General features: G+C 37.6%; 1 protein-coding gene across 7 annotated transcripts in view; it reads left to right on the plus strand.

Moving 5' to 3' along the window:
* Nucleotides 1-25,941, plus strand: part of LOC102687749 (NACHT and WD repeat domain-containing protein 2) — a 227,044-nt gene that overhangs the window by 153,741 nt on the left and 47,362 nt on the right. For 4 of the 7 annotated variants that reach the window (XM_006629648.3, XM_069190519.1, XM_069190527.1 and 1 more), the window contains exon 8: nt 12,452-22,696. The exons of 1 other annotated variant lie outside the window; for it this stretch is intronic. In XM_006629648.3, the coding sequence (XP_006629711.2) occupies nt 12,452-16,348 (3,897 nt within the window). In that variant the 3' untranslated portion in view covers nt 16,349-22,696. Of the gene's footprint in view, nt 1-12,451; nt 22,697-25,941 lie in introns of those variants that run through there. 2 more of the 7 variants (XM_015344864.2, XM_015344865.1) reach the window with 2 other exon arrangements.

Consider the following 25,941-nt stretch of genomic DNA (forward strand, 5'->3'; position numbering starts at 1 on the left):
GAGGTGCGCTGGCAGCTGTGTGATGCAGTGGTGGCCTGGCACGGTGAGGTGCGCTGGCAGCTGGGTGATGCAGTGGTGGCCTGGCACGGTGAGGTGCGCTGGCAGCTGTGTGGTGTGACGCAGTGGTGGAAATGTTCACCATGTTTCACCATGCTGAAAATGTTTGTACCAGAGTTTTTTGAGGCCTGTTTAATTGTGTCTGAAGTCTGATGTTGTAAATTTTATTGTTAAAAAGATCCATGAAAATGTCACTACTAAAGTTAGCTGGTACTGTTGGTATTGTAAGTGGCAAGTAGAGCTCATATTTTAGATTTTGTGTAGTTGCTAGCGTTGAACTGTGTGTTGGATGCACATTAATATATTCATTATATGCCAGGACACCTCACCGTGCCAGGCCACCACTGCGTCACAACACACAGCTGCCAGTGCACCTCTACATACCCGACCACCACTGCATCACACAGCTGCCAGCGAACCTCACCGTGCCAGGCCACCACTGCGTCACACCACAACTGCCATCCTACTCCTTAGTTAATACATTTTATTATTCATAAACAGTTAACATTGTTAGCAAAATATTTTGAATTATATTTAACCCTATTTTTTCTTTAGTTTTGTATTTAACTTATTATATGATAGTCAGACTTAATGTATATTTGAACAATGAAAATATATTTTTACAAGATTTTACATTAAGCACTTAAAATTAATATGGTTAATAATAGTAAACTGTAACATGCTGTAACAAGATCGGTTAAACTGCGAAGAAAATGCTTTCAGAGAAAATGTTTCAGGTGTGAAGAACATAGATCTCCAATGCAATTTCAACCAAACCTGTTCCCACACACCCTGCCCCCACTACCATTAGAATATACACAAACATTTTAGCGTGTCATTCTGAGCAGAAGACCCTCACACCTGAAGAGTGCTGGCTGTGACAAATTAAACCGGTTTTACAGGTTTCAATCACAGACCATGTGACATGGGAGTCAGGAAACTACAGGTAACTACAGTACACACAGCGCCACCGGATTTGATAACGCTATAAAAATGCTATAAAATAATGTGACTTGGCACAGAACAAGTTTACAGCACAGTACAAAAATAAATGCTGACCATGACTTTAGAAGCATAAATTGCCTTACACTCAATTTAAACACAAGCTGTCTTTAGCCCTCTAAGCTGGTTCATACAGAAATGTAGAGATCCAGGCTCAGAACACACAGCTTCATTATCGAATACATATGCAGGACAACTAGAGAAGACGTTTTACAGAGGATGGATTTTTAGAAACATCCCATCAGACATTCCATCATATTCACGACGTGAAATCTAGAAAATAATATTACGTAACCAAAATCCGCAATATGGAAACAGAACCTGTGTAATTGTTGATAGATGATGTACTCGTAACATTTTTTCAAGACGAACTACAACATTTAAAAAATGACTTGTATGTACTTGATATCTCTAATCAATCCATGGGTCTCAGCACAAAACGAAACTAAAACGCATACCGTTTCGCGCTTCTTATTAGTTGCTCAAAAGTAATTCTAAAAGTATGCTTGTTGACTCCGGTATCACGTTAGTTAAAGACTTCGAAGCTTACAATGTTTAGGGAGAAATGGAATACTGGTGTGTATTTTTTTCTTTAAAGTACCGAGACCAGTCATATACTGTATGTTTATGTTCCAAAATTAATATCGTTTATGGCCTTCACACGCGTTACAGTATGCTCCTATTTTTTTATGCTCAGCTACTAAGATTTCCCTTCAGTGGTAAAATTAGATATGATAGGTGTCGCATTTTAAATCATTTTCGTAGTTAGAAATTATGAAACGCCCTGTTAAAAGCAAGGAAGTTTTTATGCCCGTTGAAGTAAAACAAAATGCCTGACAAAGTATGGCTTGGACAGATTCCAAGTGCTTGTACAAATGTGCTAAAGAAATTATACTTTGAGTATACAGCTTGTCCAAAGTCATCCATTATTAATACTATTAGTAATATCTTCAGTAAAGGCTTTGATGCATAAATATTTCTGATAAAGGTAGGTTGTGTACTTTTGTCCAACTGAGCAATCTTGCTTTCATAAAATATACCAACATTTTAATGACTGATGATTAACATGCTGTAATACACAGTTCAAAATTAAAGGCTCAAATGCTGTACATGAGAGGTTAAGCTCCCCCTGGCGGTTTTACAAGGCGACGCCGGATAGTTAGTCACGTGACACACGTGAACTGCGTGATACCCCGGTGGGCGTGTCGCGGTATGCCGCGAAATACCTCACCCATTTTGAATGGCTGCATCTGTATGGCATTACCACGGCATACAGTACATGGGTTCCTATTGTGAGAATTATTCTTGAACAGGTGTTTAAGAGGAATACCTGAATATTACCACGTAAAAAGCGGAATGCTACAAACTCAAAATACAAAAGTTTATAATATTGAATCTTGTGTGAGTGTTGAATTCAACCGTTCTTTGATCAAAGAAAAACCTTATTAAAAAAACGTTATTAATTGTTAATATTATTATATTATGTATAGTAAATTGTTATTCCTGGTCATTTGAGACAGCGGCTGGGTATCAGAAAGCAGCTCAACCCATCAAACTTATACAGATGCAGCCATTCAAAACAAGTGGGCGATACCGCATTATTTTGCGGTGCGCTTTACGCAGTCTACCGCGAGTTACCGTAAATTCTCCTGTAGTACCGCAAGTAAAATAATAGTATCCAGAATTTCCGCAAGGTGGAACTAATAAAGCTCAACCGCTCATGTTTGAGCTGTCGCCATCAAAGTCTTTAATGAAGATATTACTAATAGTATTAATAATGAATGACCTTGGACAAGCTGTAAACTCAAAGTATTGCCCTGGTCCACATTCTTTTTTTCATTGACTGTCTTTGTAGAGGTAACACCACAGCATTTTGCAATCACGCATTTGATTCCAATCATGCAAAGCATGAGAATCTCCGATTCACCATGCCTTTCACATGCTCATAAAAGAAATTGATTTAGGAACATAAACATATTACTGTATGCAAACTGTACTGTATACAGTATGTATATGTATATTTAATGTCTTTACTGTGCCCATTTAAGTATTGAATATTTAAATGGAATTTTTCCACTGAAGGGAAATCTTAGTAGCTGAGCATAAAAAGAATAGGAGCATACTGTAACGCGTGTGAAGGCTATAAACGATATTAATTTTGGAACATAAACATACAGTTTATGGCTGGTCTCGGTACTTTAAAGAAAACATACACACCAGTATTCCATTTCTCCCTAAAGATTTTAAGCATTGAAGTCTTTAACTAACGTGATACCGGAGTCAACAAGCATACTTTTAGAATTTGATTAAAAGGGAATATAATATGAAATCGGGTATCTAAAAAAATTAATAACGATATAATACTCATGTACCGCAACACAAGAATTGTACATGCTGTATGATGTCTGTTGATAATGTTTTGTAGGGCTTTTTCAACACTCCTCATCCGACCTCACCAGTAACACTGTGGGTTAGGTTCCTGACTACCATGTCACACGTTGCGTGTTCGAATCCTGCTGGAGCCATGTCTTTTTCTTTAACAAACATTTCTTTGAAAAAATAAAACGTTTCCCCGGCTCAGAGATTAAATAAAACTTCACTCGCACCAAACAAATTTATATTTCTAAATATCACAACATGATCGAATTTAAGTCATTTTAATAACAATGGATAGTCACCTACGTGTTACAATATAAACATTTATATTGATTTAAATCGCGTTTAAATCGCCTTTATTTAAAACCCATAAATAAAGCTGATACTGTTTAGACTTTTATTTAAAACTGTATTACAGCAGCACAATGCACAATGCGACATAAATCGCTATCTTTGTCTTCTGCGTACTAATGTTCACCTCTCTGTCCAGCAAATTAACAATAGTAATAATAATGAACTTTATTGTATATGGCGCCTTTAAAGGTGGCTCCTCAAAGCGCTTTACAGGATGAAAACTAACAACAATACTGTTAGGCTGGGCAAACGATTTTTTTTTTAAAGAAATACAAAATGAGATATAATGATGTGTTCCGGCTTAGACATTAACGAAGAGCATAACACGTGGGCGGCGTAGTGGTCGACTCTGGCTTTCCCATCTACTGTATACCGATGCACTGCAAATACAACCCCCCTCTCTGCGGGAGTGCTGGCTGTGACGAATTAAACCGGTTTCACAGGTATTTTCAAAGTAGAAGGGGGCGAGATTTCCAGCAAAAGACACCTCCCCCCCACCAAAACCACCCAGTAAGTACAGTATTTAGTAGTTAAGAAAGCTAGGCTCCTCAATGAAATTGCTTTAACATGCTAATGCATTGGTGTTACAGTCCGGACGTGGCAAGCTTTTAATGTCAACCTGACTACGGCGAAAGGAAGCCTTCTTTCATTGGAAGACAATGAACATATTCTAGCCCTAAATGAATTAATAGCAAACATGGTTTACATAAAATACATTTTTCCAAGAAAGTTTAGCTTTTGTCACTAATGAAACCACTAAATAAAGACATAAATATAAAAATCTTAAGTTTTTTAAAATACATGACTTTGCTAAAATTTATTTGAAAATAAAAACAATTACATCCACCAGGGGAGAGAGAGAACAGGGGAGGGATGTTGGTGAATTAGCATTGTTGAGTATGGAGTGTTGAAGTATTGATTTTGTGTAATGCTTTATGTTGAAAATTGAGGTGGATTTTGTTTATGATAAAGAGGATAAACTGGGATGGGAGGAGGGTTTCGTTTTGCATAAGGGGCGGGATTATGATAACTGGATGAATTTGAGAGAGTTTGTGGGCTTTTTTTGGTTTGTATTACGAATAATTCGTACAAGATATTGCAATTTGTTGATAATTGGAGGACGGTTTTGCTTTAATGGTTTGATATATTTGATTTGGTATTGTGGTTGTTATCTATGTTTTTGGTTGGTATTATGTTTGTAGTTGTTTTTGTTGGTTGGTCGTTGGTTGGTTATTATGTTTATTGTGTCATTTTTGATTTTTGGATGTAATAATCAAAAGAGAGAGAGAAAGCGAGCACCTTGTTTTACTTTTTGTAGCCAAAGGGCCGCTCTGGAAAGATTAGATTTAGAAGCCCGTGGAAAGATTAGATTGTAAGCTTTTTTTATTTTTGAAATACATTTTAGAAAAGTGTAATTTATACTAAAAAGCTAGACACCACCTGCTATAAAGATACATATTGTAATACTTTTGGGTTTGGATAGGACGGACACAAGAACTCAGACTTCAGAACTCAGAACTCAGAGTTAAAGCAAGTTAAAGTTAAAGCACCTTGAATTGAATTGGATTGAGAGAGAGAGCACAGCCAGGACAGAAAGGCAAATAACATACACTCCACAGACATTCACAACAGCGACATATCATAAAACGTTTGCACATATTGTTAAATCATTACTTGTTTTTCAGGAAGTTAAAAAAACACTTGAATTACTTATCCAGTCTCTCTAAATAAAATTATTTTTCAAGCAATGCAACTAACGTCCAGCAACGTGTTTTTTTAATCCAACAATGACAGCCACATCTTAAATTTTGTCAGTCAGCTCTTTTTTCTCTATTTGAATTGTGGTGATTCAAACAACTTGGGATAACAAACGATATTAGTTTTGGAACGTAAACATACAGTATGTTAACTGTATATGGCTGGTCTCGGTACCTTAAAGAAAAAATACACACCAGTATCTATTTCTCCCTAAACATTTTAAGCATCGCAGTCTTTAACTAACGTGAAATAACGTGTATAAAAAGTGGTAGTTTTAAGCTTTTCTGTGAATACGCTCGATACCGGAGTCAACAAGCATACTTTTAGAATTTGATTAATAAGGAATATAATGTGGAATTGCGTATCTAAAGAAATTAATACATTTGGTTTCTGTCAAAGCGCAATGAATTACTGACAATGAATTAGTGTACGATCTATAGTTGAAATCTGAGCCTAAATAAGAACAAAAAGCAATTACGCTGTGTTTATGTAGAATAAGTGATTAGGCTTATGAGCAATCTAATTACTTATTAGTTTAAAACGCTATATAAAGTTTATTATTGATTTGCTGGACAGAGCGGTGAACATTATTATGCATAAGACATAATAATTAACATTAAAAGACATTTAATTAAACACGGGTTTGTGATTTAAATGGGAATGGGGGTGACGGGGACTCTTAATCTAAATAAAAATAAAATAAATAAAACAGGTTTCGATAGTTAATAACCACTTTTTATGCACGAAACATGGGTGATTTTTCCTCCTCCTTATCAGTTTAGAAATCTGTGTACGCTGTAAGGTTTTTACTTCTTAATTAAACTTTTAAATACATGTTTCGAATAGAAAGAAATCCTCTTCCTGGTACAGTATGTATAGCAGACCAGCACGTCTTTTTTCTCCAATCAGAGGGGTGTCAGATGGTGTCAGCCAATCACCATTCTGAAGCCCTACCGTAATCTCTGGTATAGGGAGACCCCAGAATTCTGTCCCATAGTTTAGATACAGTAGATGATAGATACTTTTATTGATCCCGTGAGGGAAATAAAGTAAATCATTTTAGGAAATTATTAAACGCTCGGTTAAAAGCAAAGGAGATTGTCTGTTATAGTAGACATGAAAACAAGAGTTTGCTGCGGCGTTATTGGAAACCCAAATTTAACAAAACATAGCTGGCCTTATATCTTAGAAGACACAGACCGGCGACAGACTGGGAGAATGCCTGCAGCGTAAAAGAAAATGCCTGATGAACTAGGGATTGGACAGTTTCCAAGTGCTTGTACGATTGATGGAAATGTTTAAATAAATGTGCAAAAGAAATAAACAAAATAATCATTTCTTTCTTTATCATATTGGCTAGCTAATGTCCTCTCTTTGCTAGTTAGTGGCTGTGTTTCTGCGTTGGGTAGCAACGGGTGAATGTTCTCAGGCGGAAGATGTAAACAGCTTAATTTTTGTGTTTAATTAAAATTCATTCTATACAGCAATCGCATATTTGGGTACCATTTCATAAAACTTTCATGCTTAAAATGTTTAGGGAGAAATGGAAGACTGGTGTGTATTTTTACTTTAAACTACCGAGACCAGCCATACACACTACAGTTTACATACATACAGTAATGTTTATGTTCCTAAATTAATATTGTTTATGACCTTCAGATGCGTTATGCTCCTCTTCTTTTTATGCTCAGCTATTAAAATTTCCCTTTAGTGGTAAAATTCCATATAAATATTCAATACTAAGTGGATTAAAATGTGCACAGTAAAGAGATTAAATGATTAAATCTTTTCACTACCAACCAATGCACCACGAGTGCCCCTGTCGGTCATTTTGGCCAGCCAATCACTTACCGAGGTGCCCTGCGGTGGCTTGTGGGTAGTTTAACGTACCGCGGGTTTGTACCGTGCATTTTGAATGGCTGCATCTGTATCTACCTGTGCAAGATAACACACACTAAGGAACACTTTAATTTGCAATTTATGATTTCATATATAGTGGCTTCATATGCAATTAATATGTAAAATATTAATTTAACTTTGAAGCGTACAATCACACCTATGTGAACACAGTTGACTGCTTCCTGTTATGACTCAGCTGGCTGTTACTGACAGCTGCACCTAACAGGGAGGCAGGGAATCCAATTGCAGGGGTTCTGTATTTTCAGGGGCCATTAGAGTTTTCCGAGGAGAAGAGAGAAATGGGAAAATAAAAACAGGATCAGAAGACAGGGCTGGAACAAGCTGGGGAAAGGTGTTGGCAGGACAGGATTCACACAAGATCTTGGTCTCTGGGTCTCTAGGAAATCAGGGGACCAGGGTTTCTAGGAAATCAGTTTCACTGATAGTATATCTGAAAGTGTGTTGCTGAGCATAGCAGGAGCTCAGTAGCTCAATGACATAGCACCTTTTTCATGCCATTTCATGACATTTCAGGGATAAAGTAGGGAATCTGAATTTAATTAATTGGAAGACTGGCTTGCTAGGAGGAAAGGCAAACCAAAATGTAGCCTGATCACATGCTCTAACAACCAGCTAGAGCATTTCCAGCTGCATCACTTCATCAACTTCTGCCCTTCCCTCAAGTATACACTTTTTATATCTTCCACTACTCTTCCATTTCTAGACATAAACCTATCCATTAACCATCCACGACTCTCTACTTCTGTCTATTACAAATCCACAGATTCACCGAGCTATCTCCTGTACAGCTCATTTCACCACAAACTGTACATATACTAAAAATTATCTCCCTTTTTCACAGTTTGTCAGACTACAAAAACTCTGCTGTGATGACATGGATTTTCAAAACCAAGCCCTCAAAATGCACTCTTCTTTCATCAACAGAGGATACTTTACCCATGTTATTGACAGGGCCCTCTGCCGAGCCAAAAATGGCCCTCACATCATCAACTCAATCAGGAACTCCTGAACTCACAACTGCATTCCATTGGTGCTTCCCTACCACCCTACCACCCTTTCTATCCCCAGGACGATTAATGACAGCTTCCCCATCTTACAGGATGATCCCTCCATCGGTACCCTTTTTTCTGACTGCCCCATCACCTCATATTGTCGACCACCTAATCTGCGTAATCTTCTTGTTCACAGCTCCCTTGACCTCCCACAGCAATCATCCACACCAGGCACTTTCCCCTGCAACAGAACTCACTACCACACTCATTCAAGACCACTCTGGACAATTCCAGATCACTCAGATGACACCTTGTACCTCCAGCAACCTTATTTACTGCATCTCTTGCAGAAAATGCCCAGGTGTGTAGACTGGTGGAAAACTAATGTTTCTTGGTGAAACAGGAAGGAGCCTCGGAGACCACTTCAGGAAACATGTAAGGGCTATAAGGATAAAAGATCTCTCCAAGTCCATAGTTTCTCATTTCATCTCTAATGGCAATAATCATACTGATCTCTCCATCTGCATTTTCAAAGAGGGGTTTCAGGACTGCTATTGCAGAAAGAAATCTGACACCAAACTTACCCTGAAACTAGGATCACACCTTCTCCCTACGCTCAACGACAGACTAATCCTTTCCTTCTAATCCTTCTATTCATTTGCAGGTTTCGACTTCACCCCTCTCTTCACCTCTCTCAATTTCACACCACCAGAGTGTCCACTCTGCTTCTCTCCTGCTCCTGCCTCCACTCCACTCTCAGCTTTTGTACTACCATGCTTATTCACCTCCTGATTTCCCTCCCTTTCTCACACCCAAAGAAGGCTTCACAGCCAAAATGTTGTGTTTCTTTTCTACTCTTTTCAGCAAGGAATAAACCTTTACTTTTTCGATATTATTCTGTTGTTAATGCTACTTTGCACAGGACAATATAATTGCACATATAATGCAACATATTCAAATAGGCAATGTTGTTTACAAATTAACTATTCCGTTTAAACGCAATCATTTTCTCATATAAAATCAATAATGTTCTCGTATAAACACTATACTACAGTATGTCTTACAAACAAGATATTTTTTCTCAGTGCCGCTAATAAGCCTCCTTAAAAACCAAAAGAGTTTGAGAAAATTTGTTAGTGGAACACTATGACCATGTTTGAAAAAGAGGGTCTAATTGGTTCAAATTGCTGTCATTCTTTTTTTTTTCATTAAGAAAACTTGAGAAGTGACTGCCTTTGTAAAATGACTCAAGAAAAAAAAACAGTCAGGCTTTGTTAACATAGCACTAAGTTTTGTTTACATACATACAGTAGTAATTGTGTCAACAATTCACACTTGATGATAAGATAGGAACTCAAGGCAGAAAAAAAGCAATGAAAATTCCTCTAGCATGGCCTAGACGCTTTCTATAGTAATTGCAATAGCTATTATAGCTTTTTATATCTTTGAGTATTTTTTATAAATGTACTGGTTATCCGAATATTATTGTTTCAGGTCCTGTCTTCACAAAAAATATGTAGAATCTTTTCATATCTGCCTAAGAGGGGCAGAGCAGTGGCTCTGGGTCTGCACTTGTGGCTGGAAGGTTGCTGGTTCAAATCCTGCAGCTGATAGAAGAATCCTACTCTGTTGGGCTCCTGAGCAAGGCCCTTAACCCCAACTGCTCCACAGGTGCTGTACAATGGCTGACCCTGTGCTCTGACCCCTGGCTTCTCTCTGTGTGTGTGTCTCCTGGAGAGCAAGCTGGGGTATGCGAAAAGACAAATTTCTAATGCAAGAAATTGTATAGGGCTTAATAAAGTGATCTTATCTTATTTATCTCAAAAGTGTATTCAAGCTAGTAGACACATAGAACAAGGTCTTCAAGAATTTTCAGGTATTTTTCATGGCTACGGAAATAGAAAAATAGATCTTTGAAGACAGAAAAAACATCAGTCTCTTATTTATTTATTTTTTTTCTCCTGGATATTTCTGTCTGGTGAGTGGACACATAAGAAATCTGATGGTTTACACGTAATGCCCAATGGGTTAGCTTGAATTAAATCCATAAACCAGGATTCTACATTATAAACTCCCAGATATATTAAAAATGTTTGAGGGGACATTATTCTAGGCAGAAATGTTTCTATTGACAAGATAGAGAACTGTCATCATAAACCGATAATGACAACAATCGCACAAAGCAAAATACAAACACAAAAGAAAAAGCTCACCAAAATATATAAAATCCCATATTATTTCCTTATAGACAAAGGAAAGTACATGTTACTAACCATTGGGTCAATAGAAAATTAAACTGGGCAATTGAATAGTAAGTACTTTGTACTGTTAGTACTGGAATGGTTATTCCAGACTCTGAAAAAAGCTAGTCTAATTGGTTCAGATTGCTGTTATCTTATTGTTTTTGACCATCCAGAGCCCTATGTGAAGGGATTGCCTCTGTAAGATGACTCAGAAAAGAAACCTAGCAGCCAATTCTTATCAGTGGTCTAGAGCTAAGCTAGGAACTGGCAGTAAAAAAAAATTCTATATTAATTGGTATAATAAAAGGCTATTATAGCTTTTAATATTTTAAATTATTTTAAAAAAACTTTGGGGCATCATTCCAGGTCCTGTCTTCACAAATAATTATGTAGATTTTTAAAAATATTTCTCAAAGTTTTCTGAGATTTCTCAAATGTTTTATCCAGGCTCGTAGACACTTAGGGCAAGGACTACAAGCATTTTCAGCTATACTGCAGCTATTCAAGGTGAAAAATTGATCTTTTAAGATAAAAAAATCTTATTATTCTTTATTTCCTGGATATTTCTGTCTGGTGAGTGGACACAGTAAGAAGTCTGAAAGAAATCTTATAGAAGAAATATGATGGTTTACATTTAATGCCCAGGGGGTTGGCTTGAATTTAACCCTACAAGTAGGCCTCTACTGTATAAACTTCCAGAGATATTACAACAGGTTTTGGGGACATCACTTTAGATGGAAATTGCCTCTGCAGGTTTTTGGTGCTATACCCTATAATGCCAGATAAATTGAAATCATGGGACAAAATTCTGCCTAAATTTATTTGGGAAGGAAGAAAACCACAGGTAACACCTAGAACACTCAAATTTTCCCCAACTAAAATAATTATTTTCCACATCTATACTCTTACTATTATACAGCTCAGTTTAAGGTTTTAATAACTTGGATGAATGGCAACTTCTCAGCAAAATAGAATATTAATAAGTGGAAAAGTACAGTTCCACAGTCCAAAGACATGCTGATAGGTTCATTGTTTTCTGGAAAAATTCTTCCTGGTGTGAATGTTGGCATGTCTGTGTTTGTGTCTGTATCTGCCCTGTGATGGGTGCCTATTTTTTGCCAGAACAGGTGTTTTTTCCCTGCTGTATTCTGATGAAGATTCTTTTGTTTTACCAAGAGGTTAATTAACCAGAGAAAAGAAGAAAATTCCGTTTGATCCTCTGTGTTTACAAGCCTGTATGCTTACCTGCTAATGTGCAACCTGGAACTCATTTTTTAAACAATACACCTTCCCCAGTTGTAAGAGTTTACACAATAAATACACAGGTTGGATATTATATTGTTGTAAGGCAGCACATTGATATGGTGCCTCTTCTGCCCTTCTGCCTCAAAACACTGGTAATTAAATAATGAAATTGATTATGGCCTGGGGCGCCTTTTTCGTGGAATGTTCATGTTCTGGTTTCCTCTCACATGCTGTCTAGGTTAATTGACATCTCTAGATTGTCCCCCATTTGTTTAAATGAAGCTTCCAGACTCCAGAATCATTTTGATATTGTATCTGACTGCGAAGCATGAAATATTGTTGGCAATTCTTAGGGTAGTGAATTCTTCCTTCCTGCTATGAATTGGTCACACATCCATAGGTGACCACAATTACATTTAACTTCCATAGGACAGACTGCTGTCCCAGGATGCCTGAATCAAGGAATTTAATTATCTGTAATATTTTGTTTGTCTTTTATTTCAGGCTTATGCTTGGCTCCAGAAGGAAATGGGGCCTGACACAGATCCAGTAGTAATTGTGAGGTTTCTGGGATCTACTGAAGTATCTTCTGACCTCCACAGTCTACTGCAAAGTATCTGTGAACAAATAGCAATCAACTACAGATGCCTTATACATTTTAATCCACCTAAAATTCAGGATCTTAGGGAGCTGATAGTGAACCTAATGAGTGAATCTTCATTCCATCGTCCACTGATAATTGTATTGGATGCTTTAGAACAACTTTCAGACAATGACGAAGCACGCAAACTATGGTGGCTTCCAGTACACTTACCACGGTCTGTGAGAATCATCATTTCCACACTGCCAAACAAGCATGGGATTCTACAAAAACTGAGGTGCCTTATACATGATGAGAATAATTACATTGAGCTCCTGCAGCGTGACAGGAAAATGTGCAGCCAGGTACTCAAACACCAACTCCTTAATGTCAAAAGAAAAGTCACTTCGGGTCAGCAAATTTATGTAAATGAAGCACTGGGAAAGTGCACTTTGCCCATGTTTGTGAATTTGATCTATAGAGAAGTTATGCACTGGAGGTCACATAAAGATGTTGATGGTACATCACTTTGCAGAACCGTGCATGAGAGCATTGAGCATCTGTTTTGGTCTTTGGAAAACAAGTTAAGTTCCAGATTTGTGTTTAGAGCACTTGGATACATCACAATAGCCAAAGCTGGTCTCAGTGAAATGGAACTGGAAGATATCCTTTCCCTTGACAACAGTGTTTTAAGTGACATTATGGTTAGTACCAACATCAAGAACCCTCTAAGAATCACCTACAATCTCATTGCTAAACTCAAAGAAGAACTAGAAGGATATCTCATTGAAAGGCAAGTAAGAAATGTGACATTGCTTGTATGGGCCAACAGGCATCTCTATCTGATTGCACAGAAGTTGTATCTCAACAATGAGGAAGATGTCCATCAAATGCATAGTCTCCTGGCTGAGTACTTCCTAGGGGTGTGGTCTGGTGGAAGAAAGAAAATATTCCACTATGATAATCACTTTGCTTCTCTTGATTTAACTCAAAGGAATCCCAACCACACTGAAAAGTCAAACACAGACAAGTCTTCCTTTGATAGACAGACTCCAGAGCAGCCTTGGGTGTTTCAGTGCAACTTACTAGAACCAGATATATTCTTTGTCAATCACAGGAAGATGACTGAGCTTTTATATCACCTGACAAGGAGTGGACGGACGGATGACTTGATGTTTGGAGTTATAATGAATTTCAGCTGGCTCTACACAATGATTAAAATTGGTCAGTTTGAAAAAGCACTTGCAGACATTGACTTTGCTTATAGTTACTCACAGGAGAAGGAGCTCAAATTTCTTGCAAGTACTCTACGCAGCATAAAAGTAAAGGTCATGAAAAACCCTAGCTCTCTTTCTGCTGAATTGCAACAGAGACTTTTGCCTGTTGTTACTTCATTGCCAAAACTTAGACACTTGCTACTAGAATGTGACAAAGATGGTCCAAAGTACTGTTCTATTGTTCCTTTGCATTCCTCAATGGATGTTACATACAGCCCTGAGCGCCTTCCTTTATGCTCAAGTTACATGCAAATTGTCGAAATTCTTCCAACGTTTGCCCCTACCATTATCATTGCTGCACTGGAAAATGGATCTATCAGCACCTGGGATGTTGAGTCTCACCAGCTTTTAAGGCAGATTGATACTGCTCATTCTGTTGTTCTTGGGATAAAACTTACAAGTGATGAGAAATATCTTGTTGTGGCTACAACTAAAAACACTTTGCTCATATATGACAACCACAAATCTTGCTTGTTGTCAGAGGTTGAAATCAAATCAAAACACTGTGGAATTGCAGGAGGGATTGCCTTTATAAATGGTTTCACCTTGTCTAGTAATCACGCTCTCGCATGGCTAGAAGCAAGCAAAGATGTCAATGTGATAGACCTTCTTTATGGATGGCCCTTATACCAATTTCACTGCTGGTATGAAGTCACTTGTGTCCAGTGTTCTCCAGATGGAATTTATGCTTTTTGTGGTCAGTATCTAAATACCACATCTATATTTCATTTAGGAAGTGGAGAAAAACTAGCTACAGTGACATCAGAGTTTTCTGGGGGATTTGTAAAATCTCTTCTCATTTTAGACACTATTCAGGAAATGGTGATGATTGACAATGAAGGAAGCCTCTCAGTCTGGAATACTGAAGAAATTACAAACCCCCAGATAATTGAGGACTATGACTGTAGAGGAGAAGACAATGAAGTTGTCAGCATTGAACTGTCAGAAGACCAAAGTGCCATTCTTATTTGCAAGGCGAGAAGCATTGAAGTTTTAGACACAAGCTTGTGGAAGATGGCAGAAAAGTTTAAAGCAAAACTAAGTGAACGTTTTATTTCTGCTGTTCTATCCAAAAGTGCAGAGTGCATTGTTGCTTCCATGGAGAATACTTCATCCATTTTTGTCTGGAGGAGGGACAGTGGTCAGTGTATGGCGAGTTTGCTTGAAATATCAGGATCTATTGTCAAGTTAATAAAATCTAATCATCACAACTTGTTGTTATCTGTTACCACTAGTGGTGTTGTCTCTGTCTGGGACATAGACATTATAACAGCGATGTCAAACATTGACAAAACTGGAAAGCCAATCCAAAACCTGCTACTGAGTGGCCGAGATGAATTTATCTTTACATTGGATGGATCTGAGTCAGTACATAAGTGGAACTTCAGTACAGGCTTCATTGAAAATGTGTTTAAGCACGAGGGCAATGTGGAAAATTGCGTGTTGACAACATCAGGAGATTTAATGGTCACATCAGATGACAGATGTAATCAATATGTCTGGCATACCTCTACTGGCGAGAACATATTCCGAATTAATGGGCAGAAGATATCTCAACTTCTTATTACACATAATGATCAGTTTGTTGTCTCTCTTTGTGAACAGAATGCATCTAGAGTCTGGAGGCTAGCTACAGGACACAAAGTATGTAATATACTTGTAGCATTACAGAATGCCTTCATTACGACTGCAAATACATTCCTGATTGGTATGACCAAAAATAAGCTGCTGGCTGTTAGTCTGTGGTCAGGAAGTGTGTCAAAGAAGTTTTGCTGTGATGATGGCGTTACCATCGTCAGTTTTAAGCTCATTCCAGATTGCCCTGATTATGTTGTTTTTATCACATCTACAGAAACAGTGTACATCTGGAGTGTGGCAGAGGAGTCCATCTGCAGACGTGTACAACTCCCAAACAATTTTTTGAAAACACTGGAAGATTTTCAGATCTCACCAAATGGAAAACTGGGAATTGTGTCCAGAGGAGATGAAAATATCAATATTTTAGATTTGCATAGTGGCAAGCTGAGGATTGTTCATGCCTCTGGTGTCCTTTGGCGACAGAGACTCTCACGGGATGGTCGTTACCTGGTATACATTTGCTTTCAGAACAGCGATGATGATGATGATAGTGGTGTGGTCTCCAACCTAACTGTTATGAGATTAGCTGATGGCAAGAGCATCGGTGCTTGTTCACTTTATAAAACCCCAACCTTTTTCAGCCTATCTCAACGACATCTCAATATAATTGTGGGATTCGATGATGGGAGTATAGGGACTTACACAGTAGTGGACCGCGTAGATGCAGCCCTAAAAATCAAAATTGCTACATCAAACAGCCGTCAAATTGTCAACAATGCTTCACAAAAAGTGCGTCCCAAATGTGCAACTCACAGCTGTAAAACAATTGCAGACTGTGTTTGGAGAGAGTCTACTGAGGTTTTTTCAAGAGAAAGTCCCATAAATGTGTCGGATTCAGGTGAGACAGAGGCAACACCAACCAAAAAACAAAACTGTTGTCATGACAGAGTATGTTCAGACAATTAAGTTTACAGTTTCAATGCTGCAGATCAGCAAAATAACATCAGCCACACTGTTAATGAAAAGAATTTAGATGTATAAAAGCTAACAGTTGTGGCTTCAGAACTCAATACTTTCATAAGCCTCATTTTAAAGTTTTGATTTTTAAGCTTAATTTTACTGAACATTTATTTGATTCAAGTCAGCATCCTCTTAGTTGTTTCACTGTAGGGAAATATAAGTTAAATATCCTGTTAAATGTTTGATCTTTGCTGGAGGGAGTTGAATATTTTTATTAACTATTTTGAAAAGATCCTTCCTATGTCAGACACTATTTTTGTTAATTTGCACTGTACCTATGTGAACCTCTTCACTGCTTAACATTATGAAAACCTGATGGACAAGTTTCCCACTAATATAGTATGAGTGACAAAGTGATGAAAAATATCTTGTGCATATTGTTTACTTTGCTCCTTGTCATTAGTATTTACTTTTTCAAAAAAAGTGTGCAAACACTTTGACTATATGACAGCAATGATACAGAAATTTACTTTTTAGTACTGGTATACATTTACATTGAACTGCTTAAAAATATGGATAGCTTTATGCAAACAAATTGAGTGCCTGAATTTTAAAAGATTTTCATAATGTTTGTTGGAACAAAATAAAGTTACATGGAACATATTAAAATTTTACAGGTTGCAGTTTTGATGATGTTGATAAATGTTATAGATTCATTTTGTTTTTGATTGACCCAGATTTTTTAATTAGATCTGTATAAATTGATTAACAAAAAAAATCCATATTAAAACCTTAACAAAAGTTAGTGATTTAAAAACCAGACTGCACTGACCTTGAAGCGCATTTTTTAAACAAAATATTACACCAAGAAAACACCGGTGGAGTAAATCACTGACTTTTTAATTAAATTAAAAGGCATTTGACCATTTAGAAATGCATTTCATTAATCCATAAATATTTTAAGACCAGTCATTAATATCACATATTATATCATTTTCAGAGACATTCCAATGTGGTTGCCTCAAACACAATTGTGTGTAAATGGGTATTTTATGAGGATTTGAGTCTCTGAGTATATTCAGATAATTTTCTTGGGCAGTTATTTATTCTGTGAAAGCTATCAATCTGGGTGTAGAATTTCCTCTCAAGCATGGAGAATACTTGCAAGTTAGAGCTGTGCTACTAGTTGACTATGTTTGGGGTGACATAATTGGCTGAGCTTCACCAAAGCAATAAGTTGAAGTTGCACACTGAACTGTGATTGGTAAAAGCTGTCAATCCTAGATCAGTATGATAGCATGGCTAACTTGACAATATTTACGTTGGAAAATGTGTCATGTTTTATGTGGACGCTATTGTGTAAGTAGTACTGAAAAGACTTTAGCTCCATAAAAAATAATTGGTAAGTCTAAGTCAAGTTGCTTAGAAATTGACATAACTGTGTGAATGACAATAGGGGAACATCTAGACAGCTGATGAAGGTCAGAATGTACTAGCAATCACTTAGTGTGTATTTAGTATATCTAGAAAGCATATTTAATTATTTAATATTTCTTTCCAACTTGGAATAGGCATAAATGTTACAAAATGGAACTTTGTTAATTGTGAAAAGTTTGTTAGCTGCCTTTTCCTTACATGACAGAAAATGGAATAACCACTATTATATTTAAGTATGTACACAACCTTGTTGTGTAAAAGGCTGGAACTTTTATCTTTACCTGTAGTTATTATGAATCTAAAGGGCTAAATATTTCCTTATATATGTTTGTTTATTTTCAATAAAAAACACCAAGCTATTTCAGTTATCCCAAGAAAGTTGTGAGCTTTAAATAACACTGATACCTTCCCACAGTGAGTAAACCTTATAAAGTAAACATTGATATATTTGCCAAAGCTTCCGAGTTTAATTTTTTGTTGTTTGCAACTTATGGTCTTTTATGGCTGGAACGTTTGACTCAGTAAAATGTGATCTTTCAACGTAAATAAGTTGCAGTGCCTTGTAAAAGTATTTAGACCCTCGCAAATGTTTCACATTTTGCTGCTTTAAAGCTTGCATTTGATAAATTTTGACGTAGCGATTAATATTTGTTGTATACACAACCTACACCACACTTTCAAAGGAAAAACATTGAATGAAGTAAAGAGTAATTAATATGACGGAAAAATAGAAAAGTCATGATTGCATAAGTATTCAAACCCTTTGCTATAGCAAAAAATAATTGGTGCACAACTTAAGCCACACAGTTAGAGGAGTCATTTTAATTGCATGACCAATGAGTAAAATTAGTGTTGCCAAAGCAAAACAAATACAATTAACATAAAACAATCTTTAGCCATTTACAATACTTCCTGTTTGTGTGAAATATACTGATTCTCTTGAAGAGTAGATACACCTGTCTCTATAAACCCCGGTGTCCTGGCCAAATTTCCCATTGGCCCTTACCAATCATGGCCTCCTAATAATCCCCCTCTATGAATTGGCTACATTACTCTGCTCTCCTCCCCACTGATATCTGATGTGTGGTGAGCGTTCTGGCGCACTATGGCTGCCGTCGCATCATCCAGGTGGATGCTGCACATTGGTGTTGGTGGAGGGGAGTCCCCATTATCTGTAAAGCGCTTTGAGTGGAGTGTCCAGAAAAGCACTATATAAGTGTAAGCAAATATTATTATTATTATTATTATTATTATTATTATTATTATTATTATTATTATTATTATTATAAAATTATTATTAAAGCCCCTCAAGTAGTGCATTTCAGGCAACCATGATGACCAAGAAGCTTTCAAAACAACTCGGGGTTAAAGTTGTAAAAAGGCACACAACATTTCAAAGACCTATAATATCTCTTTGAGTATGGTAAACTTGATCATTAAGAGTAGAAGACACCCAGACACTACCTAGAACATGCTGCAAAGGGATACCCATGTGAGGCTAATGGAACCATTGTGTTCATTGGCTGAGATAAAAGAAAATGTTCTTATGTCAACAATATTCCAGTCAATCCACAAAAGGGCTTACATGGAACTGAAAAAAAAATCAAACCACACATGGCATTTGCAACAAAGCAACTACATGATATTGCAAGCATGAGGCAAAAGATTTTGTGATCATCTATGTGTGACAATACATGACATTACAATACAGAACGAGAAAAAGCCAAAAGACAATAGAATGGAGAGAGGAACCAAAAACTCCTCTGAAAGGAGAAAAAAAATCTCTAGGGGTCCAAGGTCAACTGGCTGCCCAACCTCTCTGGAAATGCTAAGATTATACAATTCTATAAAAAGTACCAAATGTGGAGTATTAGGTCTTCCATCATGTCCTTCTGTGTGCTGGTACTCCATCTCCACTGCAGATCTCTGTAGACCAGCAAATCCTCCTAAGCGATAGCTGTATTTGTGATGTCCCTCTTGGATCCATGATGCAGTGATGCAGCATCCAAGACAAGTGGGGAGGAGAAAAGGATAGTTTGGTCAGAACAGATGTATCTACCTGGAAGGCCAACACTGAGACACACAATGGCATGTACAGCAGCACCACCAGCCATAGTTGCATCGAGCTATGATGTAAGGTGTGAGTTTTCAGTCTGGATTTAAATCCTGAGATTGACTCGGCATCCTGTACGTAGGCTGGCAGACTATTCCATTAACTAGGAGCTCTGTAGCTAAAGGCTTTACCGCCAGCTGTTGAAGGTGCGATAGGTGCTTCCTCATAGCAGGGCATTATAGTAATCTAATCTGTTGTATACAAAAGCATGTATTAGTTTCTCTGTGTCTTGAGTGGAGAGAAAATACCTTAGTTTTGTCATATTTCTTAACTGTAGGAAGCAAGCCTTCAATACTGCATTAACAAAGAGTTAAATAAGAGTCTTGTTTCTAAGATGATGCCTAGGTTACGTGCCGAATCTTTCAGGCTAAATTTTAAACCCTCAGAGTTGAGTACTGAGGTTATAGCAGTCCTATCCACACTATTGCCTCCAAACAACAGAACCTCAGTTGAGTGACAAAATGTTTTCACACATCCAACACTTTACTTCATTAATACAGTTAGCTAAAGTGACGATTGACAAGTTGTCATTAGGTGTAAATGAAATGTATATTTGAGTATCATCAGCATAGGAATGAAAGTTAAGATAATGCTTTCGTATTATCCTACTTAGTGGCTACATGTACGGAGAGAACAATGCTGGTCCAAGCACTGATCCCTGTGGTACCCCAAATTTGACTTGTGACAGCGCCGAAGCAGTACAGATATTATATGTTTGAACATAGTGAAAACAGTTAGTTAAGTAGGAGGTAAACCACATCAGGACAGTTCCACATAGGCCAACCTAAGACACAAGCCTGTGTAGCAAAATACAATGGTTAACTGTATAAAGGCAACACTGAGATCTAGGAGCACAAGCACTGTTGCATTCCCTGCATCAGCTGCTAACAGAATATCATTTACAACTCTTGTTAATGCAGTTTCAGTGCTGTGGCCTGGGCGGAAACCAGATTTGAATTTTTCAAGTATATTATTTGAATCTAGATATGACTAAGTTGGATAAATTGGGCCGCAACTATTCTCTCAAGAATTTTAGATAAAAATTGAACATTTGAGATAGGTCTGTAGTTGTTAAGTACTTGTGGATCCAAATTTGATAGCAGTCTAACAACTTAAATGGGTCAGGTACAACACTTGATGCAAGAAATGTGTTCATCATACTATTTATAGGTCCCGCCAGTACTTCAAGAGAATCTTTAGCTAGTTGGGTGGGGATGGGATCTAGCGGACAGGTGGTTGACTTTGTCTTAATATTTTTTTTGTTCAGGTTCATTAACTAATTGAAAAAACACTGAAAACAATTCTTTGCAGCCTGTTTGATTGTGTTTGAAGTCTGATGTTGTTAATTTTATTGTTAAAGTAGTCCATGAAAATATCACTAATAAAGTTAACTGGTACTGTTGAATTATGGTGGTGGCAGCATTCTGCTTCTCATCAGCAAGGACTGGGAAGCTTGTCAAGACTGATGTGAACATATATGTACTGGCACACCCTAGAGGAAAACCTGCTTCAGACCTAAAACTGGGACAAAAATTCACCTTTCAGCAGGACAACGATTCAATGTATAAACCTAATGCTTTAATTTAATACACTGGATTGATTTAAGAATAAGAAAATGGATGTCCTTGAGTGACCTAGTCAAATTTTTGACTCAAATTCTATTGAGAATCTGTGGAAAAACCTAAAACTGCAGTCCACAAGCAATACGCAAGTACCTTGAGAGAACTACGACAAATTGTCCAGGAAGAATAGTCACAAATTACACCACATCATTGTGCAAAACTGGTACACACTTTATCCAAAATGATTTGCAGAATGACTGACAAAGGTGATTTCACCAAATATTTGGTAAATATTTAATCTAAATACTTAAATACTGCAATCAACATATTTCAGTTTTTTTCATTTTGAGCATTTAGGGTTTGAACAAAATATTAAGTTTTAATATATGGGTATGGATTTTTGTGTAATTTTACAAAATAGGGCATCATAGGCAGTGAATGAATACTTTTGCAAGGCACCATACTTAAAAATGTAGCTAGCAATGTAAGAGAAAATAGTATTCTTTCTCAATTTCTATTGGAATGCTTGTTTAAAAGTAATACATGTGAATGTTTCAATATAAGAGCCATTAAAATAGTATTGTATGTTATGTAACTTGAATGACTTTTACTACTTTCATGTTTGTAAATGATAGAAAATATACTGATTCAAAATGTTTTTACGGTATTCTTTGTATTGTCAAGACAGATTTACCTGTTTAGAGATTTATATTTTCATAATTGTTGTATTTCAATTTTGTTACAGAGTTGTATAATTAGAAATATTTGGAAATTATGTATGAAGCAATATAAAATAGTGTGTATGCATTGTTTGTTATGCATAATTTTAAAATAATAAAATGGTTGAAGTTCACTTTTTGTGTATTTTAAAGTACTGTTGTTGCCATGGTGGGGAGCTGGGCTGAAATTATACTTTAATTTCTGAAATAATCTTTTAAATTCTGAATTATCTTTCAAATTTTTGCTTACAAATATAGTACACAATTACACAACTAAGTTTACATAACCTTACAAAGAGTTTACCGATCTTTGTGCAAATACAGATGCAGCCACTCAGAACATGTGGTAATACTCATTATTATGGCATTAGAGGTGCTACAGCACAGCGTGGTGTACTTTGTTGTGTGGTTCACCGGCCAGAGACAATGGATTTGTGGCACTTATGGTGCATTAGATGTTAACACAGTTAGATGTTAGATGTACGTTAGATGATTTCTTAATTTAAACTGCTTCCCTATTGTACTTCTTTAAATCCACTTAAAATTGAATATTAATATTGAATTAAGTACCTAATGGAAATTTTAGTAGCTAACAATAAAAATAACAAGTATAAAGTATCTGAATGTCACAAACAATATTCATTTATTAATATAAATATGGTATACTTACTGTATAGATCTGGTAGTGGTTGTTGTACAAACAAGTTGTTGTAGTTTTATAAATCCACTTATTAGGGAATATTAATATGGAATCACATAACAAAAGTGACATTTTGGTAGCTAAAAATAAACATAACTGAAGTATAATAACATCTCTGAATGTCATTAGTGATATTCATTTCTGAGTAAAAATAATGAAAAATAATATACATATGTACAGTAGCAGGTAGTGGTAGCTAAAAATAAAAAATAAGTGACACAACAGGATTTCACATTCTTCATAAACATTTTCCACATCAAGGTCTTTAACTCAGTCACTTCCTCTAGTTATTTTAGAAAAGTCTTGATGTGCTCCTTTAACTACATCTGTTGTAATGGAAAATAAAATGTGAATTGGAGTGACACATTGGTGGCTGAGTGGTGTAATTCTGTTCTAAATCATGCGATAGGGTATGGGTTTGAGCCCAGTAAAAATCCAAGTTATCTTTTTAACAAATTCAAGTACAGTAGGTAGTTGTGCAGCATGCATAGGCTGCAAAGGAACAGGTAAAGGTCTATTCCAAGCTGAAAGGAAAACAGACACAACGTTTTGACTGTGGAGCCCTTTTCAGGTGGGGAAATTGGCAGTTAATGAAGCATGGGAGAACAAAAGACAGGGTAGGTGGGTGGAAGCAGGGAGTCGGGGAGAAGTTGTATCAACACTCTGAGAGTACTGGAAGAGAGGTGTGAAGTCAAAACCTGTAAATGAATGGAGAGGTTGCTCCCACCTGGAAGATTCAATGGCAGTCAAAGTATGCCAGTACACTCACCACTCATCAGCTATCAGTGGGGAGGAGAACAGAGATTAAGCCAAATTTAAAGATGAGATTATTAGGAGGCCATGATTGGTAAAGACCATGGGGAAATTTGGCCAGAACTATGTGATGTGATGTGATGTGATGGGGACCCCATGTCTTCAACATGTCCTTGGCCCAGGCCACTGTACCTAGCTGCTTCAAGACGACCACCATCGTGCCAGTACCGAAAAAATCAGCCCCCACATGCCTAAACGACTACTGCCCTATTGCACTCACCCCCATCATAATGAAGTGCTTTGATAAACTACTTATTCCGCACATTAAAGCCAGCATTCCAAAAACACTGGATCCTTTCCAGTTTGCCTATCGCACAAACCGCTCCACAGAGGATGCAATCTCTATAGTTTTACACACCACACTAACCCACCTGGATAAAAGGAACACCTATACAAGAATGCTGTTCATTGACTTTAGCTCAGCATTTAACACCATCATACCCATAAAACGTTCTACCAAACTCAGGGCTCTAGGTTTAGATACAACCCTCTGGAGCAGCTGGATCCTAGACTTCCTCACCAGCAGACCCCAGACTGTCAGGATTGGCAACCTCACCTCCAACACACTCACCCTTAACACCGGTACCCCTCAAGGCTGTGTGCTCAGCCCACTGCTTTACTCCCTGTTCACCCACAACTGTACTGCTAAGTTCAGCACAAACACCGTCATCAAGTATGCTGACGATACCACAGTCATGGGCCTGATCACCGACAATGATAAGACTGCCTACAGGGAGGAGATAAAACAACTCAGACTGGTGCCAAATCAACAACCTATGTCTCAACATTAGCAAAACCAAAGAGCTGATTGTGGACTTCAGAAGACAAGGAAAAGTTCACTCCCCCATCTACATAGAAGGGTCTGCGGTGGAGATGGTGAATAACTTCAAATTCCTAGGTGTTCACATCTCTAAGGACCTGACATGGAAACTGAACACCTCTAGTCTCATCAAGAAGGCACAACAGCGGGTGTACTTCCTGAGAAGGCTGAAGAAAATACACCTACATCCACTGATCCTCACCAACTTCTACAGATGTACGGTGGAGAGCATACTGACCAGCTGCATCACAGTCTGGTACGGCAACTGCACCGCATCCGACCATAAGGCACTACAGCGGGTGGTCAAAACTGCCCAACACATCATCGGCAGTGCCTTACCATCCATCCAGGAAATATACAACACCAGGAGTCTGGAAAAAGCCACCAAAATTATGTCTGACCCCACTCACCCCAGTCATAACTTGTTTGTTCCCCTACCATCTGGCAGAAGGTTCCGTTCACTCCAGTCGCACACAACTAGACTCCAAAAATTCCCCGGAGCTGTCAAGTTGGTGACGCCCCCACTCCCTCCCACCTTATTATGGTCTCTCCTAACATCTTCCTGTACCCACAACGACTGTACTCCTACACCATCACACACACATGTAAGCCGAGATTGTACTGTCCCCTCGATAGCCCAGTAAAACTGTAACAGGCATAATAATATTTAATATTTATTAATTAACCATACTGTTTTTTGACATACTATTTTTTGCACTGTTCCCAGAATTACCTTGCACTGTTTTTGTCCTGTTATATTTTCTCTGTTTGCGGGATTTTGCACAGTTTTGATTACATGTTATTTATGTTATGTTATTACATGTTACTGTTATTGCTATTGTGTAACTGTCTATTGTCTTATCTTCTGTCCTATTTATATTCTGCACCTGAGTGCCTAATGAGAAACACTTTTCATTATACTATGCACCTGTGTAAGTTTAATGAAAATAAAGTTGAATTGAATCACTATACTGGGGCATAAAGACCCACATAGACTGCAGGGTAAGTCCCTGCTGGTTCCACTAACCTCTTCCAGCAACAACCTTAGCTTTCCCAGAATTACCCATCCAGGTACTGGCCAGGCTCACACCTGCTTAGTGTCAGAGCTGCTTACAAGGGTGTGTCTTTCCTCTCCTGCAGTCACCTTATTGGCATCAACTCGCCAGCCCATTTAACTGCCATCAAGGAGACAGTTATTTTCACTGGCTGTCTTAGCCTCAAGGTGTACAGCTTTTTTTTTTGGTCCTCGCTGCTTACAAGCCAGTCTCTTAACTCTCCCCACTCGTCTGCTTGTAAGCATCTCAATTAATTCATAATTCCTTCCACCTGGCTCCATCAATCTTTCAATTAGCCTTCGTCCATTTCTCCCATACCCCTCAATTAAGCCTTTCTCCATCCTAAGATCGAGGTTGCTCTGAGACCCTGTGTGTGGAGC

This window comes from Lepisosteus oculatus, chromosome 1, assembly GCF_040954835.1.
Source record: "Lepisosteus oculatus isolate fLepOcu1 chromosome 1, fLepOcu1.hap2, whole genome shotgun sequence".
Classification (NCBI taxonomy): Eukaryota; Metazoa; Chordata; class Actinopteri; order Semionotiformes; family Lepisosteidae; genus Lepisosteus; species Lepisosteus oculatus.